The sequence below is a fragment of the Vidua macroura genome, chromosome 7 (genome assembly GCF_024509145.1).
Source record: "Vidua macroura isolate BioBank_ID:100142 chromosome 7, ASM2450914v1, whole genome shotgun sequence".
NCBI classification, from domain to species: Eukaryota; Metazoa; Chordata; class Aves; order Passeriformes; family Viduidae; genus Vidua; species Vidua macroura.
In genome coordinates, this window is record NC_071577.1 from 26,146,762 (window position 1) to 26,170,831 (window position 24,070).

The 24,070-nt window shown below is 50.4% G+C and overlaps 1 protein-coding gene across 1 annotated transcript; it reads left to right on the top strand.

Moving 5' to 3' along the window:
• Nucleotides 1-107: 107 nt before the first annotated feature.
• IGFBP5 (insulin like growth factor binding protein 5) lies at nucleotides 108-22,521 on the top strand. The gene is made up of 4 exons (XM_053982208.1): nucleotides 108-524; nucleotides 17,400-17,626; nucleotides 17,794-17,913; nucleotides 18,297-22,521. Exons 1-4 carry the CDS (start codon nucleotides 194-196, stop codon nucleotides 18,426-18,428), a joined length of 810 nt encoding a protein of 269 aa, XP_053838183.1. The 5' UTR covers nucleotides 108-193; the 3' UTR covers nucleotides 18,429-22,521.
• The last annotated feature ends 1,549 nt before the right edge of the window (nucleotides 22,522-24,070 follow it).

The following is a 24,070-nucleotide window of genomic DNA, read 5'->3' on the forward strand; positions in this document are numbered from 1 at the left end:
GGCTGCGCTTTCCTTTTTGAATTTTAGTTTTTAAAATTCTTTTAATTTTTTTCTTTTAATTTTTTCTTTTCTTTTTTTTTTCTTTTTTTTTTTTTTTTTTTTTCTTTTTTGGCCCCCGAAGGGGCAAGCGGAAAGGCAGCGCCGCCCGCTCCCGGCAGCCCCCCGCGCCCCGTCCCGCAGCATCCCCGCCGCGATGCTGCTGCGGCTCCTGGTGCTGCTGGGCGCCTGCCCGGGGCTGTCGCGGTGCCTGGGCTCCTTCGTGCAGTGCGAGCCCTGCGATGCCAAGGCGCTGTCGCTCTGTCCGCCGCCGCCGCTGGGCTGCGAGCTGGTGAAGGAGCCGGGCTGCGGCTGCTGCCTCACCTGCGCCCTGCCCGCCGGGCAGCCCTGCGGCGTCTACACCGAGCGCTGCGCCCGCGGGCTGCGCTGCCTCCCGCGCCAGGGCGAGGAGAAGCCGCTGCACGCCCTGCTCCACGGCACCGCCGTCTGCCTCAGCGAGAAGAGCTACCGCGAGCAAGCCAAGGCCGGTGAGTGACCCCGATCCTCCATCCGCAGCTCTCCCGGATGCTTATCCGCCTTGCCGTCTCCTTTTCCATCTTTCCGTCTGCTTTTTCCACCCCACCGCCAGCTCCCGGCTGCGTTTTCCCTCGTTCCGGGTGCTCTTCCATGACCCTCCGCTTGCTTTTCCGTCTTTCCGGCTCCCTTTCCATCTTTCCGCTTGCTTTTCTGCTCCCTCCCACTGGCTGCTCTTCCCTGCCCCCGCCACTGCTTTCCCATCCCGCCGGCTGCTTTTCCATCTTCCCAGGTGCTGTTCCATGCCCCCACTTACTTTGCCGCCTTCCCGGCTACTTTGCCATCTTTCCGCCCGGTTTTCCATCCCCCCTCCCCCCTTCCCCCGCCGTGTGCTTTTTCGCCTTCCCGGCTCCTCCAGTCCCCTGCACCACCACCAGCTGCTTTTCCATCTTTGTGGCTACTTTTCTGCCTTTCTGCCTGACTTTTCTCTTTCTCTCACACAGTTATACACCTTGGCTTCTGTTCCATCTTTCTAGCTATTTCCCCATTCTCTCTCCTCCCCACCCCCTCCATGAGCAACTTTTCCAAGTCCCTGGTTGCTTTTCCATCTCTTCTGTCTGCTTCTCCACCACCACCACTTCTCCGGCTGCTCTTTCACCCTCCTATTGCTTTTCCACCTTTCCAGCTACTTTCACGTCTTTCTAGATGTTCTTCCACCCACACCCACAGTTGCTTTTCCATCTTTGTGGGTACTTTTCCATCCCCCTAACTGTTCTTCCATGCCCCCTGCCACTTTTCCCATCCTTCTTTCCATCTGTGCTCTGGTTAAACCACCTGTTGCATCATCTCACAGCCTCCCCCCACCCTGCCTTCCATCATCACCTCTAGATTGTCCCATTTCCAGTGGAAGGGTTTTCTTTCCCCACTTCCCAGATGCACCCTTTTAGTCACAACTGCACCCCAGTCCTTCCCCACTTGCATCCTTTACATCTTTCCTGCATCCCTGTCTTCAACCCTCTCCCTGACCACTTTCTATCACCATATCCTCTACATTGCTCTGGGGCCCAAGCTGATCTCTGCAGATTGAAGTACAGAGGAGAGCAGGGCATCTCCTTCCAACCAGCAGCCTGTTCCCAAAGTTCTCAGCCACTCCCAGGTTTGTTGCTCTGCCTCACACTTCCTCCTTGGAATCACTACAGCCTGCTCTTTCTGTCTGCCAGCTGCTGGACATCTTTGTTGGGCGATGGCCTTTAGCTCAGGGAGATGAAGAGAGCAGGTGCATTAAGGGCAGGATATGTGTTTGCAAAAAATAATGGTGGCGTGGCTAATAATGGGCAAGAACAGGTTAAAAGCAAGCATGTAGGTGAGCATGGCAGCACCAGTGCAAGGCCAAGCTTCTGAAGTGTTTGTACCTTGCACATGACAAAAGCATGAAAGAAAGCGCTCCTTCATTTTGACACTCATTTCACTCCCATTCCTTGATCCTGTCTTCATGTGAGGACAGATTCCCTATATTCCTCCAAATACTGGAGGTATTTCTGCCAAGGTGTGAAAGGGGGGTAGGGAGGGTGTCTGTATGTCCGGGGGACCACTTGGCAAAAAAAAAAAAAAAAACACAGCCAGAAACCCTCACTTTTTTTGGTCCATGAAACAGTCATTTCTACTTGTTAGCAAGCATCTGCTTATACCCATGCAACGGGGAATCCGTTTCTCCTTTCTAGCACCTAATAAATCGTGATGCTTTTATTATTTTTCCCCTTTGCTGCTTGCAGGCAGTGGTTGCGTTGCTACGCACTATCCTTCAGAGCAAAACCAAATTCTGTGTGTAATAACTTCCCTCCTCCCTCGAATGACATCAGATGCCCAAACTCCCTTTAATCAGCCAGAAACAGCAAAGGTTGGTTTTTTGAAGGGAAGCTGTAAGAGATGAGGGTTGGGAGCCAACCTGCACAGGGAGCAGAGGGTGAGGCCAGGAAGCTGGGCAGTAACCACTGTCAGCAGAGATAGGCCAAGTGTCCCGGAGTGTGTCATCCTGGTGTTTATTTACTCTGCACGTGTGTGTGCGTGGCCAGGGGCAGGCAGTGTGGTCGGGAAGGCAAAGCCATACAGCTGAAACCCATCAGGAGAGCAGGGCCCATCCCTGTGCCTGTGCTGAAGGTGCCCCATACAGACACCTGAAAAAGCTTTGGCGCTTGGCTCCCAGCATGAATATCCTTCCATTTCACCTGCCTCACTCTTCCCAAAGAAGCTGGTCCTTTAGCAGGTGCTTTGTGTGAGAACTTTAGCCAGGTCCCTTGCAATTCCGCTGCTTTTGATTTTCTTGGGATGGGGAACCCGTTGAATGAACAAGGAGAGGGACAGGCAAGCGGTGGCAGGTTTGTCATGCAAACCAACCCCTTGGCACTACCTGCACTTCCAGTTTGGACTCCCCAAGTGCCGCAGGGGTCTCTTTTTGACAGGTTTTGTTCACAGACAGCAGATGAGCCTGGATTGGAAAGGCTGCTGCAAGAAGCCACAGTAGACCAGCAGGCTCCTCTTGAGATTTATGCAATTGCAAACAGAAATAAAAAATAAATCAGGAATTCCTGAGGATGGGAGAGGGGGAAAAAAAGTCACTTGGCATTCGATTGGTAGTGTGTAAGAACAAAGTATATTTTCATAGGCATGTTTCTAAGCAACAGGGCAAGAAAAGAAATTAAGTTTGACTTGAACTTTCTGGCCTCTGCCAGTTTGGCCAGCAGCACAGGGACCGTGCACTGGGGAAGCTGGCCTGGCCCTCCCATCTATCAATGACCAAAATTGGCCCTGAGCTGCGAACCGCTGAGAAAAAATCAGCACTCTGCAAAATAAACTATGTGACGGTGGTGAGGACTAGATCAAACTGCATTTCTATCTATTTCTGCCCTCGTGCTGGCCAAGCTTAAAATTGCAGATGCTTTCCTCCTTATGGACAAGGTAGAGATGCATTTAGCAGCACTGCAAGAGCCAGAGCCTGGGAGGCCAGGCTTAGCTCTCCTGTAGAGCAGATGTCTTGCCATCTTGCCTGGGGACAAGATGCTTGCAGGTACCATGCCTCAGTTTCCTCATATGCTGAGCAGTGGTACTGAGGAATGCTAGAGGTAATGAGCAGAATGTCCTCCTGGTTTGTTCAGAGGTCTGAAATGAAAGCAAATGTGGGATTAAAGAGCCTTAGTAGGACTTGTTTTAAGTAGATGGATATGTAGGTACCGACAGGATGGTCCCTGTAGTCCTTTCTCCCACAACAGTCAGACACTGTCCTTTACTGAAAGCCAAACATCACGTCTGCAATTGACTGTTCCTGGTAAAAAAAAAAAAAACATGAATGAGGTTCATTTATGCCACAGGCTGCAGGATTCTGGGTTTTCTCTGTTTTGTTTAGGTTTCCTTTGAAATATACCATGTCTTTCCATTTTTCTCCCCTGTGCTCCTGCCAGACTTCCTCCTGCTGAGACAGCAAGAAGGTCAGGCTGAGCACCAGGGAGCGGAGGGCACAGATTGGAGTCTGCTGCCCTGAAAACACTCATGGAAAAACAAAGGTTGTCAAATATTTCCTTCTCTCTCATTCCTGCTCTCTTTCTAGAAAGCGAGCAAGACTTGGCAAGTTTCCTTATGAAACTGTGAGCCAACGATAACCAGGAGGGGAAAGGGGGGGTGTGCAGAATTAGCCCTAAGAAAATCATCTTTGCAGCGTCAGCTGAAAGGTGGAGGAGGAGGAGGAGGAGTGCTGCCGAGCCTAGATTTCCTGCAGCTTGTGTTTGATGCTGTCCTTTGTTGCTCCCCAACATATTTTCCCCCACCCCATTCCCCCTTCCCATAGTTGCCTGCTCTGCATTTGGGGATGCGGGGCTTCAGGGGTGAGCAAAGGGGATGTGGCGGGGCAGGTGGGCAGCTCCATGCCGAGGTCCGGGGTGAGGGTGAGGGCAGGGGTCATGGGAGCAGGGCGCTCGGGATGCGCTGGCTTGTGCTCTTGTCACTCTGGGAGGGACCCAGCTGGTGTGAGCGGCAGGTCCATTGTGCAAAGCAGCTCCGAGCTGTCAAGGTGAAAGCTAGTATCAACAGGCCTGCAAAACCTCAGACACAAAACAGGAAAATCTCCATTTTTCTTTTGATCTGGAGTTTCAATAACAATATTAAAAAAAAAAAAATGAAATCCATCAGGTGCCAGCAAGAGAGCTGGGTTTCTGCTGTGTGTGTGTGTACGGGGGAGGAAGGGATGGGGTGGTTCAAACAGGAAAGGAGGGGCCTTGGCTGGAAGGATTTTTCGGCAGCCTGGTTTCTAAGGAAGGAGAGAGAATATTAAGTAGTTGATCCAAATGAAATTCCTGCCGAGTGCCAGCAGAGTTCACCGGAGAAAAGACGTGGCTCTGTGCGTGTATGCGTGCGTGCATGAGAGATAGAGCTGGCCCCGAGCTTCCACACAGCCCTGGACCCACTCCAGGTCAGTGCATGGAGCCCCTCCAGAACTTGCACCACCACAGCGGAGAGGAGGGGCTGGTCTCAAACGGGAGCCTCTGCAAACTTGAGGGATGCTGGAGGAGGCCATTGTGCCTCCTTGTGTCATACTTAAGCAGCAGCAGCAGCAGCATCCTGAGCCCAGATGATCGTCGCGGCTTTGGCACGTCAGTGACTTGAGCACAGTCATGTGCGACTGGAAGCGCTTGTTTGGCTGCGGGGTGTCCCCTCAGGCTTGACAAAAGGGGATAGGAAAGACTGAATACCTTCTGTGCCAGCTTCAAGACATCCCCCAGTGTCTTCTGTCGCTTAGTTTGTCCCACGTGTCAGGGCAGAGGGGGAGGAAGAGGAGGAGAGGCGGCACCCGGCGCTGCCGCACACGGAGCGCGGTGCTCTGCTTCCTCCTAACGACGGCTGGAAGCTCTGCTCGCCCCGGGCCCAGAGCGCCGCAGATGCAGGAGCAGTTACGGGAGCTGCTACAGCAGCAGCGTTTCCCAAAACTCTTCATGCAAACTGAAAATCCTGGGAGCAGCCTGGGACGGTGGCGGGAACCTCAGCCCCTCCGGGGCTTGCTGTCCTCTCAGCTGGGTGAGCCGCTAAGAACAGTTGTAGCTCGTTTCCCTGTGCTAACTCACAGGGCAGATAAAAGAGCCCATGGCACTGCAAATCCCAAAACCTGGGCCCCCCCTTTTCTTTTTTTTTCCTTTTTTTTTCTTTTTTTTTTTTTTTTTTTTTTAACAACCCAAGCACTTACTAGTGCAAATTCAATGCCAAACATAAGTGGAGAATTTGGCTGGAACACACCTGTCCCTCGATGTGGGCTGCAGAGCAGCAGGATTAATATGCACAGGGAAGATATGCGTGTGAGCATATGCACACATGTACCCGTGTTCACACACCCACACACGCCTGCATAAACATTTAATGTGTGCAAGCACACACACAGAGCATTCTTGTCTCTGGAGGCAGAATGGTTTCCAGGCAGCACACACAAACCTCTCTTAGATGCAGGGGTTCTGGTTATGACTGGCACATTGTATTTTGCCATGAAGATCAGATGCTGGTGTACAGATCAGCCTACCCTGTCCTCCCACTGAGGGCTCAGAAATGAGATGCACCAGGTGAGCATATCAAACAATGGGAGGTGAGGAAGGAGATAGATGCAAGATCTATCCTCCTCTCAGGCAGCTGTGTGGATCCAAACTCACCCCCTCTGTTTGGAAGTGGCTTGTGTTTTCTGGCTAGACTAAGATAATACACTGAGAGATTTCTTGAGGGCAAATTTTCCCATGCCAAACAAGGAAATTCTTTACAGCGAATGTGTGAAGTTGTGACTTGCAAGGTACAGCCAATCCACCTGCCAGGGCAGTGGTCCCTGATGTCATAGGTGGAAGGAGATGGTGCCAGGGGCACTGAGGTCTCTGGGGTCCTGCAAATTTCTCCATGCTCAGGCAGCAACAGCTGGCCTTGAGGAAGGTGTGAAAAAGGAACTGAATTGGGAAAAGCTGGCACATGTGCTGAAATGTAGCAGCTGAGGGCTGGAGAAACAGCCTCCAGCACTGAGCAGAGGAAGCTACAGGACCCAAAGACATGATGCATGCAGAGGTCAGAGATGATCCGAAGATCATCTTTAGCCTATGTGAACTCACTGGCAGTCAGACTGATAACCACCTAGTTGTTTATAAGGAGGCTTTTTACTGGGAAAAAGTAGATACTATCTGTTTATCATCAGGATTGGACAGGAATAGCCAAAAGTATGAGGAGACTTTGCTGGTGAGAAGGAGAGGGATACCTGACCCCCCCATGCTGGAATCCCCTAAGACCTGGTCCACTGGTCCAGTGAGCATTAGCCTCCACACCAGGTCTCTCCAGGGTGATACATAGGACAAGGACATCGAGTAGGGGTACAGTTGTGCCAGCACTGCTGGATCCTGGGGCTGCCCATTTAAGATGGGCACAGTTGATGATTCATGCCTCAGGTCAACCTGGAAGGGTCCCATCATGTCTGGGTGACATCCCCCATCCCTTACCACTCAACCCCCACAAGATGCTGTGATCCTTCAGCTGTGTAGCCAAGGCAACTCTCAGCAAGTTGTTTTTGAGGTGGCTCTTTGATGCTAGTGATCTGAGAGGACCCCTTAGTGTTCATGTCAATCCACTGCTTGAAGTTAATCTCAGCAGGAGCTAGCATAATGTGTTTGCAGAAATTTGGGACTCTTGGTGATTTGCTGTGAGCAAATTTGCTCTCAAGGAATCCATTTCTCAGCATGTTTTGGTAAGTTTTCTGTCTATGACGGTTCCAGGACGAGTGTGAGAGAGAGACTCTGGTCAACAGATTAAACTTTGAGGAAGGCATGTTAAATTTATCCTTGTGAAGTCAGTGAGCTTTTCTTGTGTGCACGTGCACAAAGCCTTGCTCTCACTATTACCCGTATTCTCCAGACCCCTCTGATATTCCCAGAATTTTTCATTGTAACTCCACCCCAGTGGTACTGTCTCTCCCATGCAGAATGTAGGAATGGGGGGTCAGTATCTCCCACAGCAAACTGACACACTGTTCCCTGTTAGCCTGGCAGATCTTGAAACCTGCAGGCTGCTGAGCACCTTTCCTCTAGGGCCAAAGAATCAAAGGCTTTTGGGCACCTCTCCCCTCAGTGGGAACCAGCTGCCTCAGTCCTCGAAGGACTGTGGGGCCAAAGCTCTGGTAGAGTTGGAGAGCTCTTTGCAGCTTTGAGCCTGGAGGGCTGTTGTTGCAGTTTGGTTTGTTTGCTTGTTGGATGGACACAGCTGGCTTGATGATGGAAATAATTGTTATGTTGATGGAGATGACTTGTCTGGTTGCTATTTAAGGGCAAGAAAGTAGTCCTGACAGATACTTATGGCAATGATTGCCTAGCTAAACAGAAGAAGGAATGTTTTTTAAAGGTAACTCTGGGGGCAAAGTTGGCTAATATTCATGATTCTTTTTTGTAGAAAAACAGTAGAAATATTTTATTTTTCCAAATACAGATGGGATTCATCAGAGGACAATTAAATCAACAGAGCCATTTATTATTCGTGCTTAAGAAATCAGATGTTAGATTAATGATTAAAATCTGTAATTAAATAAGCCAGTGAAAACTATGGAACCTGGCTTTCACTTCCTAATTTAAAGGACTTGCTGGAAAAGAAGAAAAGTTTTACTAGGGAAGAATTGCAGAAGAATTGTCTTATACCTATCTTATACCTGTCCAGCAGTCAATTATGCTGCTGCCACAGCTACATATGTCTTAAGATATTATTACATGTCTTAAGATATTTTATCTAAATACAGAATGACATACAGTCATTGCTCTTACTTGTGCATCCTTCTTTCCTGATGAAAGAGTAGATGTGGGTGAAATTTTACTGCATCATTTCATAACCATTTCAGTGGCCAGTTATTTGGTTTTGTAAAAGTAGCAGTGGTCTGAGGTTGCAGGATAAACAACAAAGTGCAACAAGGATTTTATCATTCCAGAAAGGCTCTAGATCTGTGGTAAGGGGTGATCAGTTGTCTTTCATGGAATTTCAGACCCCAAAATGGAGGTCTATACCCTTTTGTCCATCAAGAGATCCATAGGGATTTTTTAACATTCAGAAGCATCTTTGCATTGTGTTGGACCAAAAGAAATTGCTAATGTATGCAGAGGTACAGGGTGGAAAATGGCTAAGAGAGGCAAGAGTCATCTATTAGGATAAAAGCATGGGGAAATTTCTCTTTATCAATATTGTCTGAGTGTGAATGTCAAGCTTCTGGTACTTTTTTATGGTCCTACTTGGGTAGATTGAGATAATACAGATTAAATAGATAGGTAGATTAAGTAACATCCAGGCCTACTGCAGGCAAAGGCTTTCTGAGAGAAGGAGCCATTAAGAAAGGAGTCCTGAGGGCAGAGGTTGGAAATGTCATCCCTCAGAGGTGGTAATAGGATGGACAGTACATGTGATGATGTGTCATCTGGTGCTGACACAGAGATGAGCAATGGATGATCTCACACAACTTTTCCATCTGGTTTAAGGCAAAACTGTGAAAGTGAGGCTGAAGGCCTAGAAGTTAATCCGGGCTAGGCTGGAACTTGCAATCATAGCTGCAAACCTGAAATACTTTTGGTGTTGTAACAGTTCTTGTCCAACCCCTCACACAGGTGCATCTCTACGTTCCACCTTGATGGGCCTTTCCCTGTCTCTCTGTGGTGAGCAAGAGGCAAGCATCCTGGCAGCACCTGCTTTTAAGCCCACATTTCTTGATGTCTCATGTATATTGATACCACTTGTCACCTGAGTTTTAAAGATAAGCCCCACAGAGTCCAGGAGGGCAAATTACTTATTCCTTCTCCCTAGTTACACTTCCTCCACTGCTGATGTTGAGCTACCTGCATCCAAAAAGTCCCCCTGCCTGCTTCTTTTTCATGCAATAATGACAGTTGATGGACACGTCACACCTCCTTCATTTCTGTGGGCACAGGAAGATTTTTTCCAAATCATCTTGTGTGGTCAGATGATCAAACAACCTTTTGTTTTCATTCAGAAAACATTACAGCATTTGTGTTCTCATCTTTTTGTCACAAATAAGCCCCATGGAGAAACTGCTGGTGAACAATTCAATGATGCCTTGCAGGAGCTAAACCAGATTTTCCTCACCCTTTGTTAGGCAGAGACTGTCATGCAGTCTCCTCTGAGTTTTTCTTTTTTAATCTTTTCTGCTCTTAGTTTCTTGGCAGCTTGGTATGGGTTTTGCCTCCTTTATTGCAACCAATGAAATCTGCTGCTCAGGTGGATTTATTAGAAAAGATGAGAGACTAAGAAAGGCTGAATTACTTCATCCTTTCCAGGAAGGAAGAATATGTCTTGGTCACTCTGATATTGAAAGATGATTTATTTAGATTTCTGTGGGTCATAATTCAGCTCTCAGCTTCTTCTGCAGTTTGAACATACGGAATGGTGAACATCTGCAGTCTCCAGATGAGGTGAAGGAAATACGTCTTATCTTCCTATCATCAGTGCATCAGCAACAAGAGCTTCTTGATATAAATCTAGTCCTGCAATACTTCCTTCCCCTCTACTTGCCAGTTTAGTTCGCTGGAAGACAACTTTGTTCAGGAAATGTCAGGCTGATATAAGCAGCTATCTAGCAACAGAGTAGAGTGTCTGCAGTTTTGCAAGATGGTGCACATCAGCATGATTTAATTGAAATAGATGGACGTGTGCTCATCATCTTACTGGAGGGTTAAACTCTGGAAAGTTTCCCAGTTCTTTTATTGGTTAGACATTTTGGGTTCTCTCTTGGACAGAAATAATTGTCATGAGAACCCAGAGTCTCTGGCTGTGGTGCCTGTTGGCTCAGACCGTCACCTGGTCTTGCTGTGTCCTGTATGTGCATTGCAAACTCCCACACCTGCATGGAGAACTGATTGTAAACAGATTTAGGAAGTCCTTGGAAAGAGACAAAGACAACACCTGTTCAGCCACAGTCTTTATTGTTACATCTCAAGGCAGCATCAGTCCAGCCCACTAGCTGGTGCCCAGCCTTGGCTCTTCCAGCACAGCACGGGTGCTTGGAGACTGCTGAACTAACAGCTAGCAATGGGTAGGGAAGGAGCTTCCATCATGAAGCTCCCCATATCCAAACCTGCTTTTCTCCTTGCCCTACAGAGTTACTCTCAGAGAGTTTTATTTTGTGACTGCAGTAAGGAAGGGCAACTCAGGAAAGTACCGTGTGGCGCATAGCAACACAGATCCTTCCTTAAGCTTCCAGTTCCCATAGCTGTAGCTCTCCCACCTCCATGGCATTTGCTGGCACTGCAAAATCATGCTGACCCAGAGATCCATTCCTACAGATAGGTCCTGCACTTCCAGAGCAGACCAAAACATGAGCTTGTTCCCTTGAGAGCTCCTTTCCCACATGCTGAGCTGCATTTCTCCCCCATCCAGCTCTATATGAGGATACAGAGGTCATCAGGATGATGATCTCCCTTTCCCATGAATCCTGTGTGAACCTGGGGGCAGCCCAAGCACCTGATATTCACGCTCTGCAGGTGAGCCCTGGCTGATACAGCAGAATCTGCATCCACAGGTTTCTGCTGAGGAGACATTAATCACCTGAGAAAGAGCTGGTCTTCCAGGCTAGTTCAGCAAAGCCCAAACAATACTACTAAAAAAAAAAAAAAAAAAAAAGAGGGCCACAGAATAGCACATCCCTCTGCCATCAGTACCTGTTCTCTGAGGCTCTTCAGGTATTCTTGAGCTATTCCCAAGCATCTTCCTGGCTCTTCCTGGCTCTTGGCTTAATGAATGGAGATAAGTCCTAGCCTTCCAAGCCAACTCTCTGAATGCTTTTCCATCTCTTCTCTGAGCTTGGCCTTACGGATCCATATCCTTCCCTTAAAAGGTGTGTCAGTGAAACAAGGGAGTGAGGTCTCATCAACTTCCACCATGTTGTCACAGGGGTATAAGATACTGGAATACCCTGGAGCCCCTCTTCCAAAAGCTTGTGTGTCTTTTAAGCCATGGACTGATTGCATTCTGATCAGCTGTCTTTGAAAGGTGCTGCCTGGGTGTGGTGGGGCAGAGTGGGTGTTTTTGGGAGCACTTCACAGTGCTTTGACTGCTAAAGACTTCCTTCCACACTCTGCAAATCACAAAAGTGTTTTGCTGCCTTTGGCAGCCATTGAAATTCCAAATTCCCAGGGAAGGAAAGAGGGTATGTGTTTTCTTACTACTGCTTCTGTGTCTGTAAAACAGCTTGGCCTGTGGGAACTACATCACAGGCTTCAAGGCGACCAAGACTGAAGAGGTGGTGAGAGTTACCTTTCTTAACTTCAGACCTTTGGAGGCCTAAGTGTGATCACTGGAGTCACAGGAGAGGAGACTGGACTTTTGTTCCACCCTAAAATCATAACCTAAGCCAAATGATGGGGCTGGTCACAATTTGGAGGGAGCAGCATCTCTGCAATGACTTACACATGGAGTTTGGCCATCCAGAACACCTCAGTGTTAGCATTTGGGTGTTTTGTGACATAGATTTAAGTGTCTGTTGCACGTTGCTGAGACTTGTGGGAGGTGGGGTGGCAGCCCCAGTAGGGTTGCTGTTATTCTGTCCTTCTTGGTGTGTGGTGTCTCCTCCGAGCCTCTCATCACCTGCAAGCATTACTAGCATGCTCCCTCGCCAGTCCCTGCCAGACAGACTGTACCGGCGTGATGCCAAGACCCACCAAAGCACAAAAGTTCGTTCAAAGTCCAAGGCACATTGCAGCTGGCTCTCCAGCAGACAACACCCTGGCCAGTGGAGGAACTGGCTGGAGCCTCCATCCTCAGCCCTGGCTGCTCCGCCTCCAGTGGGTGCCAGATGGCCTCGGGCTGGGCGGCTGCCTGAGCTCACTGCCTGACCTCACCAGGGCGGTGGTCTCAGCAGTGACCCCAGCCCAGGCACAGCGCCTGGGCCACTGACCACCCCAGCAGGGCTGGGGGCCGGTCACCACCACGCTGGGGGCTGTGTCTGGGACAGGAATGTAAGTGAGCTATTCTTCGTTAGGCGGGTGAAAGCTCCTGGGCTTCTGCCTGGGCTGAGTCTGGTGGCCTCTGGGGAGCTCAGGAATGCTTTTGCTCAGTTGTACTCTACAGCTGCCAAAGGGTGCAAGATGAGATGACTCTCCTCTCTTTGCATCCCTTCCCTGCCTGCATCTTGAGAATGCAAACACAGTGGCTGTCTCTGTGTGCTGACCAGGAAGGAGGAATTTTTATTTTCCCATCATGGCCACAGGTGCAAGTCCAGGTGAGGGACAAATTTGCCTGCCAGTAACAGGAAGTTTTGGTGTAGGTCAAGCGTGTCCCCTCCTCCGGAGTGGCCACAAATGGGAAGGGCAGCTGGGGAAAATACTCAGGATTTTTCCCAGCCAGGTACCTAAGAATGGAATTCCTGTATAAGCCCCATATGCAATGAACACCTCTGAACAGAGATGGCTGAGTTTGGGACAGAGGAAGGACTGGACAAATTCTCAAGTTCACTCTCTCCACGAGCGATATTTGTGTTGTTCCTGTGCTAGAGGTTTAACTGAGATCCCCATTAAGTCTTTCTCCAACACCTTCCTGCTTAAGTGGTGTATTATGTTAGTGCCTATGCTGTAAATAATAATGATCATGATAATAATCAAGAGGGCTGTTTAGCAGGATTGCTCTGTGGTTGTGCATGTACTTACTCAGTGTGTGTGGCTTTTGGGGGTGGTGTTGAACAGGACAGCGAGTCCTCTAGCATGGGCTATGGCTGTAATGAGCATGGTTCATTAGGAGCAGCAGTCAATAGATCCTTTCTGCCAAAACCAATGAAAATGTGTTACAAAAATTTGAGCCTCCCAGCCATTTGGAAAAAGTTCTGTATTCCACTCTGTAATGTCAGCAGGCAGGGATGCAGTGTTCCCACACACTCCACTCCCCCATGTGAGTACACCCACCATCTTATTGGGACCTCACATAGGTCCAAAGCATCTGAAGCCAGGAGCACCAAGCTGGGTTTTGATGCAGGGCAGAATGATGTGTAGTCTGCTCTGGGTGGTATCTCTTAAGGACAGCAGGCAGCCAAACAGGAGCAATTTGTGGCTTCCCAGAAACAGTACCTGGTATTTTGCTACTCCCCTTCCCTTCAGCAGGGAACAGTTGGAAATGGTTCCTGTTAGGCAGTTTCCTCTGGCTAGCCTGGAGTGGGGAGAAGAAACTATGCCTCAGCCCAGGGCTGAGGACAGTCCATGCTCTGCTGTGGGTATTTTCTGCATCCCAGGGCACATCAACAGCACAGTCCTTTTGGCCTGGCCTGGGTCAAGAGCCTTTCCAGATTCTTGCCCCCCTTTCCCTGGGCAACAGTGGATCAGACTAGACATGAAGCCATGGAGCGGTTCTGAGTTGAGTTGAGTCTCCTGCCTTGGCTGCAGGGTCAACATCCCTTTGAGGTGACTACAGCCCATGTGTCACCTCCAAGCTAGCCAGGCATCCTCAGCTTGGCTAGCAATGTCATTCTTCTGTGTCATTTCTCTGTGCCAGTAAGCTTGGGACCTCTAGTGGGAGGTGATCCCCTCCTGAGTTGTGGGGAGAAGGAATGGAGCTGTGTAAGCCACCCACTTCCTGCTTCCCACTGTCCCTCATCTGGGGACACCAGGAACAGGGCCTTCCTGCCCATGCCCTAAGCCCACAGGGATGCAGCATGCTTTGCCCATGCCTTGTGTCCCCAGACACACAGCTCTGCCTCTGCAGGTGGCCACCAGGCTGGCAGGCAGATGGGAGTAGGCGAGAAGGGGCCATGTGGCAGGCCAGAACCTGACAGTGAGGGAGAGGAACTCCAGCCTGAACTCCTTCTTGAGTCTTTGACACAAGTAGGGCTCATTTGGGGAAACTGGGCGTTGCTCCTGCCAGCATCTCCTCAGGCATGGAGGCGCAGTGGTGCCAAATGCTGCCTGCCATGAGCCAGCCTGGGGGCAGACAGAAGGTAATGCAGATGGGCAGGTGGGTGCAGATGGGCAGGTGGGTGCAGGAGCTCTGGAGATGCTGATGTGAGTGTCTGGTCTGGCAGCAGTGGGCAGCTGCAGGTGGAGGTGGATGGGCCGGCCAGGAAGAGAAGGGAGGGGCTGCATGGGTGCTGTATGCCCCTGCTCTGCCTTTCCCTCTACTCTTGGCATGAGAAGGCCCCTTACAAGCTTCCCAGAGTGTAAGCTTGTCAGGAGCTTCTGTCAGAGACCTCTGCCCTTCAGTTTGCCAAAATCAGCTTGTTAGAAGAAGGGGTTGCATCAGTCTTGTTGTTGAAGGAAATTAGGGTATAAAAAACATAAGAGGATGGAGGAAAAGGATCCATTCAAGGCATCCATGGAGTTATCACTGGGATATAAAGACCAAAAACTGCTGAGTCAAAGATGAAGGAGTCCCATCACTTCTAACCCTTGTTGTATGACATCCCAAGCGTATGTTCCCACTTGAGGGGGAACGTGTGCATGCCAGGGAGAGTGAAGGGGTTCAGTTCCAGGTGCTTTCTCAGCCCTTCAGAAAGCACCATACTTGGGCTGGGGTCTGGGCAGCTTTTAGTGCACATCAGTTTTCGACAAGAGCACAGGGCTCCTGTGGCTCCCATCTATCCTTGCTGAAAGGGCTCCACATTAGTCCCCAGGTCACTCTGGCTTGCTGGCAGCTTGCAGGGAGAGGAGGGATAAGGTGCTTGCAAGAGGGTAAAGAGGCTGACCATGTGAGCAGTCTGAGCTGCTGCAGACACCCATTGCATGGTGAGTTCTGGGGACACCCTGTACCGTTTCTCTGACTGAATCCTCGCTGCCTTGTATCCTTTATTTGTTACTTGTTTTTATTTGTTAGGATTGCCCTAAGAAGCTGTGCCTCACTTATTTGTTATTGCTGAGGTAATGAGCTGTGCCCCTCCTGTGTTACTGGGGTGTTGCCAGCACCAAGGTAAAACTTCCCTTTATTGCTGTAGGGCAGCCCAGGGAGATACTCTGGCAGCACCTTCTCCAGCCCTGGACGTGGGTGCCATAGGGGATTCCTGGGACAGAACACAGTGTGTTTCACTGCCATAAGAAGGGCTTAGTCACTGCAGATGCCTCTGTTCCTCTTTCAGACCTTTAGTTGCCAGAATATCTTTTGAGGCAAAGGATGCACTTCACCTACACCTTGTATTGTTTCATTCTCTGGGGAGTAATTTCCAGTTTACTCGGTTTCTTCTCTATCCCCTGTCATCCTCTTAGAGTAGATCTGTGCAGGCAGTTGAGTCCTGCAGCAAGGAATAAAACCCCACATGAATCCTGGGCATGGTGCAGGGGATTGTTTATGTTGCTCTTGCAGTTAGGAGGGTGTAGAGCTGGGGATGCTCATCCACTGCTGTTCTTGTGGAAACAGAAAAAAACAAAGGGCCACTTTAATAAATAAGTGACCATGAGAAACGTTCCATTTTTTTGCTGGGAGAATGCAATGTCGCATTGGCAAGGAGGAATAGGAGACTTGTACCTGTGGTTGGCCTGGGCACCCAGTGACCCAGTGATGCTCGGTCACCTCCATACCCTCCAGCAGAGGTGTGTGTGACAGTCTGGCACTGCCAGCTGCCACTAAGCATCTCATCCATCCCCCCCACTGGGTATCCTGAGACATCCCTCGGCCACAGTGGCATCCTCTTCACCTTTCTCCCTCCTGCTGCTGCATCTGGGGCTCCAGGAACCAGTCAGTCAGCAGAAAGAATCCTGTTTGCCTTGTTGGGGGCGTATATCTGCTTTTATTTTAATCCTGAGCCTTTTCCCATCCTGTAGGAGGGGATGATCTGGGTTTACTGGCACAGAAATTGACAAGAGGTGGTGTTCGGGGACAGATTTCAGCTACTCTGATGCTTTCCTTCTGCTGCAGTGAGTTTCCTCATGGTCACTTGCTGGTCCCAGCATGGACTTGTCATCAACACCAGACGTCTGGGGACCCAGGGGTCAGGAGACCGGGAACCTCAGGACCTTTAAACTGTATTCAAATTTAGTCGAGAAATAACCCATTTCACTCTGGTGGTTATACTAAATGTCACAAGTCATCTAAGTTTAGACTGTCACCAGCTTGTTCCTATATATAACTGCTCAGGGCTCCTGACTGCATCCTGCCAGCAGAGGTTGTGCTAGGGGTTCTACAGGAAGATGGGTGCTGTGGACAGAACCTAAGCATGATCCCCTTTTGCTGTCAGTACTATCAGTGGCAGTCAGGCAGCATTACTTGGCTGTGTCACCCTTGGCTTTGCTGGCTGCTTGCTGTGTGCCAGCAGATGGGAGCTGATTTGATCCCATGAGTGGGGCTGCAAGCTGAGGACTCTGGAGATCCCAGCACTTGTCAGCCACATCTTTGGTATCACTGCTGAAATGTCTGCCCAGCCACATGGTGCCTGTGCTGTGTGATTGACCTTGGCTTTGGAATTGTATCATCTTCAAGCATTCCTGGCTTGTGCTCATGCCTTCTCAAGGCAGGGTGAAGTATGAACTCGTCACTTAATCCTCTCAGCATGGATAAACAGGGTCTTCTCTGCCTCATTTATGTGTCACCTGGCCCTTCCTGGAAGTAGGATGACCCTCATACTGGTCTTTTTCCACAAAAACAGTGATGGCCCTTGTATGTAGAAATGCATCCTAGACCTCTGACTCCTCCATGCTCTCTAGGCACCTTCCTGTCCTGAGCTCAGAGGTCATGCAAAAACCTTGTGAAGTCCCACACAGTGGGATAAAGCCAAGGCTGTAGGCAGCAGCTGGGAAAGGGATTCCTTCAGTCATTTGTTTTCATCCTGCCTGATGCAGAGATCTCCTCTGGGGTTGGGCAGGAGGGTCTCTGTGCAAAAGCAAGCCCCACTCATCTCACAGAGACATGACACTTTGGTACTCCATCCCTTGCAGAACGGGAGTCCCGGGAGCATGAGGAGCCAACCACGTCGGAGATGACAGAGGAGACCTACCCGCCCAAGGCCTACCGGCCCAAGCACGGGCGCCTCTCTGAGCTCAAGGCTGAGGCCCTGAAGAAGGACCGCCGGAAGAAGCTGACCCTGGCAAAGTTCGTGGGCATGGCTGAGAACACGGCTCACCCTCGTGTTGTCATCCCCGAGCTCCGGCAGGAGTTTGAGCTGGTGGGTGCCTTCACCTTCCCTCCATGAGGCTCCCATGGGAAGGTGACTGCGGAGGGCTTTTACCCCTGGGAAATGGGTACTAGTGGAGGGGGGGGACCTGAGGGCTTTTGCAGCTGGAAGGTTCTGTGAGGTGCTCCCCTTCTCACATTGGATCTTCCCACGTGCAGGGCCCGTGCCGCAGGCACATGGAGGCGTCCCTGCAGGAGCTGAAGAGTAGCCAGCGGATGGTCCCCCGCGCTGTCCACCTCCCCAACTGTGACCGCAAGGGCTTCTACAAGAGGAAGCAGGTAAAATGTTCCTCACCCAGGAAGGTTTTTCTCTGCCACTACCCTGGGTGGGAAGGATTGAGGCTTTTCCTTTGCTGGGTTAGTCTGGGTGTTGCTGCAAGCATCTCCAGACACATTTGGTGGTGGGTGGCCTTGCTGATGGCTCCAAGTGCCATCTGGCCTGAAGCAAGCAGCCTGAAGGAGCTGGTGAGGGAGAGGGAAAAGAGAACCCTGGGCTGGGGTAGCAGCAGGGACAGGGATGTGCTGAAAGCAGAGAGCAGGAGCCAAATCCTACCATGGGAATTGCATTGCTGGTGTGAAAGGGCCAAGGCCTGGTCCCCAGGGAGGGAACCACACACTGTCTGGTGGCTAGCTCTGATCTCTGCCCTTGGGTGTCTCCCCAGTGCAAGCCCTCCCGGGGCCGGAAGCGTGGGTTGTGTTGGTGTGTGGACAAGTATGGCATGAAGCTGCCAGGGACTGACTTCCTGAGCGGAGACCTGCAGTGCCACGCGTTCGACAGCAGCAATGTGGAGTGAAGCCACGTCCCCTCCCTCCACCCCATCACTATCTATCCAGACTCCCTTCCACCCTCCCCTCCGCACCTTCCCACGCCCCGGGACTCCGATTCCTTTCATCTCATGTAAGACGGAAAAAAGAAAGGAAAAGATAAAAGAGAAAGGACGAAAAATGAAAAAAACAGAAAGGGAAAGAAAGAAAGGAGAGAAGTAAGGAAAGGAAAAGTAAAAAGAGAGAAAAGAAAGAAAAAAGAGAAAAGCAAAAAGAAAATTTAAAAAGAGAAGAAAAGAGAAAAGAAGAGAAAAAGTAAGAAGATAAAAGGAAAAAAAGAGAAGAGAGAAAAATAAACCCTGAAGAAACTGAGGACTCGGAATCTACAACAGCCTTTTGACAACAAGGACTCAGCAAGGAAAGGATAGAGCCAGAGACAAACCAGCCATGGCCACTCTGCCATCCTGCACCTCTCCCCAATGCTGCCTGCACCCCTCTGCCACAAGCAGAGGTCACCCCGATGTAGGAAGCTCTCCAAGTTGCTGATTTTCCAGTACGGGTTTTGGGCAGGTTCATTTTTATTTTTATATTTCTTTCATGTTAGCTTTCAGTTGATTTCTGAAGGGTCTTGAGGAGAAAATCTTGTGGCCACCAGCACTCCCCTTGCAGTCCTCCAGAGTCTCCTCCCCATGTTGCTGGGACTCAAGTTGATTTCCATCTCAAATGACTGCCCCCAATCCAGGCAGATTTCAGCAAGGGAGGAGACGTGGGACTGTTCATTTTGTCTCTGGAGATAAGCTGGGGAGGGAAACACAGGTCCTGCAACAGCACAAATACCCCCAGAAAGTATCTGTGGACTTCAAAATAAATCATCACAAAGGAAATACAGTCTTCCCTGTCCAGTTCATCTTGATTGGAAGGTCAGAAATTTTCTTGGACAAGCAGGCCTCTGACCTTTGCCCATCCAGGTGTGAAAGTGTTCGTCACCTGCATGCACCTGTGTGTGCACTGATGTGGCTTTCCCTCCTTGCAACACTTCACCTTGAAATCTGGAGGTTTCAATGTAATATGCAATTGGGGGATATGCTGCCCCTCCCAAAAACAAATAACAACCTGCTGGATTAAGCACAGAAGCAGAGTTCTGGAGGAGCATCGGTGCCTGTGGAATCAGGGCCTCATCAATACTGAGGACTGCATCACTGTTCAGACTGAAGTATCCCTACATGGGGACAGGGGAATCACGGCCAAAACTCTTCACCACCCTTTGCCACCACAAAGACGACCAACTATGGAGATTTTTTTTTTTTTTTTTTTTTTACACAGCCGAAAATGTGGTTTGCTCCAGGGGGAAAAATGCCCCAAACCTCCACTTTGTTTCATCTTGTTTTTTTGTTAAGGCTGGTTTATAGCTTTCCCCATGGGTAGGAAAACGCCATCCTTTTGCATTGAGGATACTGTTCACATTGCCACGGCTGTTTCCTACCACCCTGCAGTAAGATCCTATGATGGGCCCTTGCCTTTAACCTGGGACCCAACTCCTTTTTGAGTGACAGCAGCCACTGCACCATGGAGACCAACTGCCTTGTGCATGCTGGGACAGCCCTCGGTTGCCTTCATTTGTTGTTTATAACATTTGCATTTGATTTTGGGACTCTCGCTTCTTGCTTATCCCTGACAAGGGTCTCCACGATGTTGGTGCTGGGAGGAGATCCTGCAGCAAATGGAAGGAAAGAAAGGAAAGGGAGCTGTGGGGTCTGGGTGCTGTGGTGGGGAAACACACCCGCTGGGAGCCACATTCTACTGCCACGGCTGGAGGTGGCAGCCAGCACTGGCCAAAGGACACAGCTGATCTCAGGTGGAAGGTTCCTGAACCCCATATCTCTCTGAGCTTCCTGAACCTGGGCAGAGAAAAATGGAGGTCCACAGCACCATTGGGGCCCCACCAGTGGGGATGGGACAAAGGGGTTCTGGAGAAGGCTTCTTGCCATCACAGGTTGAGAGCCCTCATAGCCTCTCATGAGATGACATTACTCCCCTAAGCATCCCCTGGGCTCCCCACCAGGACGTTACCCTGATGGAGGGCAGAACTGGACACCTGTGGTTATTTCTCTCCAAGTGACAGTGGGGGCAAGTTTTGCCCATGGACTTTGACAGAGACCCAGCAGAAGACATTTCGTCCTGGGGGCAAAGCACCTTCCCATGCTGAAAAGAAGGAAGTGTGCTATCAATGTAGATGTACCCCCAAAAAGGCCTGTTGGGAGTGGGGTAACTCCATGTTGTTGGAGGGGAGCATGGTGGGGGCTGAGAGAGGGACCCCTCCAGGCTCTGCAGGCCTGATGGAGCAGGGTTGGTTTAACCAGAGTGGTGGGTTAATGCTGGGATGCAAGTGGAGTGAAGAATGGGGTGAAGACAGCAGGAGGAGGAGCTTGTGCTAACCCCAAGGGCCACTGGACACCATTGTTGACACTGTCCGCTTGCTGATCCCTGTGCAAAACCTCCTGACTGTCATAGGCCAGTACCACCTTTCCCAGGACCCTTCCTTCCTCCTCTCTTCCTCTCTCTTGCTTTTTGTTTGTTTGTTTGTTTGTTTTGTTGTTTAATTTCCCAAAACTTGAAAGCCTTTGGCTGCAGAGAAAGGAGACGCCCCCGGGGTGGGATGGGAAGGGCATCAGACCCCCATGGACCTTGCCTTTTGGCAAGGATGTTTTTGCAGCGTGAGGGTTAGCTCACAGGGCCCCACGGTGATGTCACAATGTGTGGCCCTGGGAGCCCAGAGAACCAAAATCCATCCCACACAGCCTCCCTCACCCCTGCACACCCCATGCTGGGATGGCATTGCCTGTCCTGTCGCCATGAACCTGGGGGAAGGATGATGGACATTTGGGGTTTACCACCCTCACCCCCCAGATCACCTCGGCTCCCAGAATGGGGCACCAGTGACCCTCCCAGCTGCCCACTCCCTTAAGGATCCCCAGCAGGACGAGGCTGTTTACAGGCTGCACTAATATTTAGGACTGGGGTTGGAGCCTGGTTGGGCTGGGAATGAGAGTGACTTCAGGAGGGCTTGGTCACCCTCTGGGGTGGCAGTGATGATTCTCAGTGATTCTCAGCACCCAGCAGCACCCCTCTGCATTTAGGATGAGAGAACCAGAAGGGGCAGATTTGGAAGCTGGGAGGGTTGAGGCACACCAGGAGATGCTGGCAAATTTGTGCATCAGGGGGTCGTGAGGCTCAGGGTCTCTGGCTATGGTATTTGTGCTGAGCCCACGTTGGTATCCAGGATATGAGTTGGGAAGGAGAGGACAAGGATGGCTCAGGACAGCCCTTCCATCACATCTGCCCGGGGAGCGGCGCTCAGTGGCTGGGCTACCCCTTGTCTGTACTGCAGTGGACTTCGAAAACCACTAGTACAAGAGCATTTTGCACTATTTCTCCGCTCTCTCCCCCCTTCCCCTTTTCTTCGCCTTCCCCATGAAAATTCTTTACTGTTGGTTTAGTTTTCTTTTTTTTTTTTTGTTTTGTTTAGTTTTGTTGTCATTGTTGATTTTTTTTCCCCAAATGGAGCATTGTATATTTAAAGAACAGTCAGTTCGCCTCACTTCCAGACCGCTGTCCTGGCCTTGGCTAGGAGCCCTGCCTGCTGTGGCCCCCTCCCCAGCCCCACCAGCCGCCGCCACTGCCACCGGGACAGACGTCACCGCGCACGTTACCCACCGTTGTAACACAGTTGTTAAAACACACCAGATTCCGAGTTTCCTGCCTGGTTTTTATCTTTAAGCAATACTCACTACACATTTTACGGTAGCTTTTTATAGCTTTACATACATACGGTAGCTCTGTTGTTTCGTTTTGGTTTTGTTGTTTTGTTTTTTTTTCCAGTAAACAAGAAATACTCATAATCTTACTGGTGGGAAAAAAAAAAAGCAGTTTGTGAAAAACTGACAATGGAAGAAGAGCTTAATGCTCTGTTTAGCATTTTGTACTTAAAAAAAAAATCTCACATTTTATTAAAAAGTGAAGATTGCTGTATACTATTTATTCAACTTATAATTTATGTTACTCTTTGATCTTTGTCTTTTCTCATGACAAAGCATTTATTTAATAAAGTTATGCATTCAGTTAGCTTGTGCCTGACCCTCGTGGAGCATCTGTGTGCCAGGGCCTGCCAGTGAGCTGCTCCAGCCCCAAGCATCCCACGGCCGCCTGTGTTGGGTCCCTTGGGGGGCTCAGCCAGCTCCACAAGGGTGCTCAGGGAGATACAGGGCATGGGGTAAAATGGTGGCAATGCTTTAGGGGAGCTTTTGATACTAGAACAATCTGCTAGGTGATTGGTAAAAGTTGCAAGCTTAACTTTACAGCTTCCTGAAAGCAGAGCTACAAATTTATTTTTTTTTTTAATTTTCTTTGCATGGATATGGCAGTGGGGCACAGCACACACATTTGCAGCTTACCAGGGCAAAGTACCTAGCAACCAGTGATGTTAAGCCTCTAAATGCTATCTCAAACTGAGCTCCACAGCTTGGGAGCAGACATGCGATTTGAGTCTCAGACCTCTTGGAGCCGCTGGAAGATTTGCCCCAGTGTCCCAGCGGCAGGAACATCCCTGGAGCTGCTCAGCCCAGCCAGGCCATGGTCCTCAAACACTGTGGTAGCTCTTGGTGGCTCATCCCACTGCCCTCCCCGGTGCTGGATCTGACCCTGCCCCACCGCCCAGGCAGCCAGCACCCTTCATTCTCCCACTCACCCCCCATCTCCCTCCTCCTGTGCCCCTCTTCCCCTCCATTCACCTGCCAGCATCACCCCGTGTGCCCAGAGGGGGGCGGGAGGCAGTATCATCCCCTTTGCCCCTGCACTGAGGACCGTAGGTTGCCAGAGCTGCGCTAACAATGCATCCTGCAGCCACCTTGCAGCACATGGAGCTGGCACAGCCACCCTGTCCCCGATGGACACCTCGTCCCCGATGGACACCGTGTCCCCGATGGACACCTCGTCCCCCGACCCCCTCGGGCAGCACGGGGGGCAGGAGCCGCGCGGCGCCGCGGCCGCCACCAGGCGGCGCCACGCCCCGCCCGCGTTACCCTCAGGGCCCGGCCGGCCAGGCCCGGCCGCGGTGCTGCCGCTTCCCGCCGCAGAGGCCCTGAAATGCGGCTTTCCATACAAAAAGTTAGTGCTGCCTTCAGCTACGGGCTAATAAATCACATCCCGAATGACAGCTGGAGCTGTATACACGTGTATAAGTAGTTACAGCTGTACACAGATACGGTCATACATTTTTACACTAATGATGTTCTTTATATTAAATATTGTGGTTTATACTGTACTATTGTACAGGTTTTTATACTAAAAATACTAGGAAGAAATTCTTCGCTATAAGGATGATGAGGCATTGGAACAGGCTGGCCAGAGAAGCTGTGGATACCCCAGCCAGGGAGTGTTCAAGGCCAGGCTGGATGGGGCCTGGAGCAGCCTGGTCTAGTGGAGGGTGTCACAGCTCGTGTTTGTTCCCCACCAGCCCTTGAACAGGAGGGTGGCCCCAGGCACTGCTGGGCTCTAGGCCTGGGCACCTCTGTCACCTCCAGCCCTCTTTGGGCAGCACCTGGCTTGGAGCACCCTCGTGTCCCACCCTGCTACTCAGCATTCCCCACCCCTGGCATCACCTGAGCCACCTCCA

Excerpts from the sequence above, each read along its gene's own strand:
- IGFBP5 (XM_053982208.1), top strand. The coding sequence starts at position 194 with ATGCTGCTGCGGCTCCTGGTGCTGCTGGGCGCCTGCCCGGGGCTGTCG. Across the intron at positions 17,627-17,793 it reads TCCGGCAGGAGTTTGAGCTG|GGCCCGTGCCGCAGGCACAT; the intron begins GTGGGTGCCTTC and ends TCCCACGTGCAG. Across the intron at positions 17,914-18,296 it reads GCTTCTACAAGAGGAAGCAG|TGCAAGCCCTCCCGGGGCCG; the intron begins GTAAAATGTTCC and ends GTGTCTCCCCAG.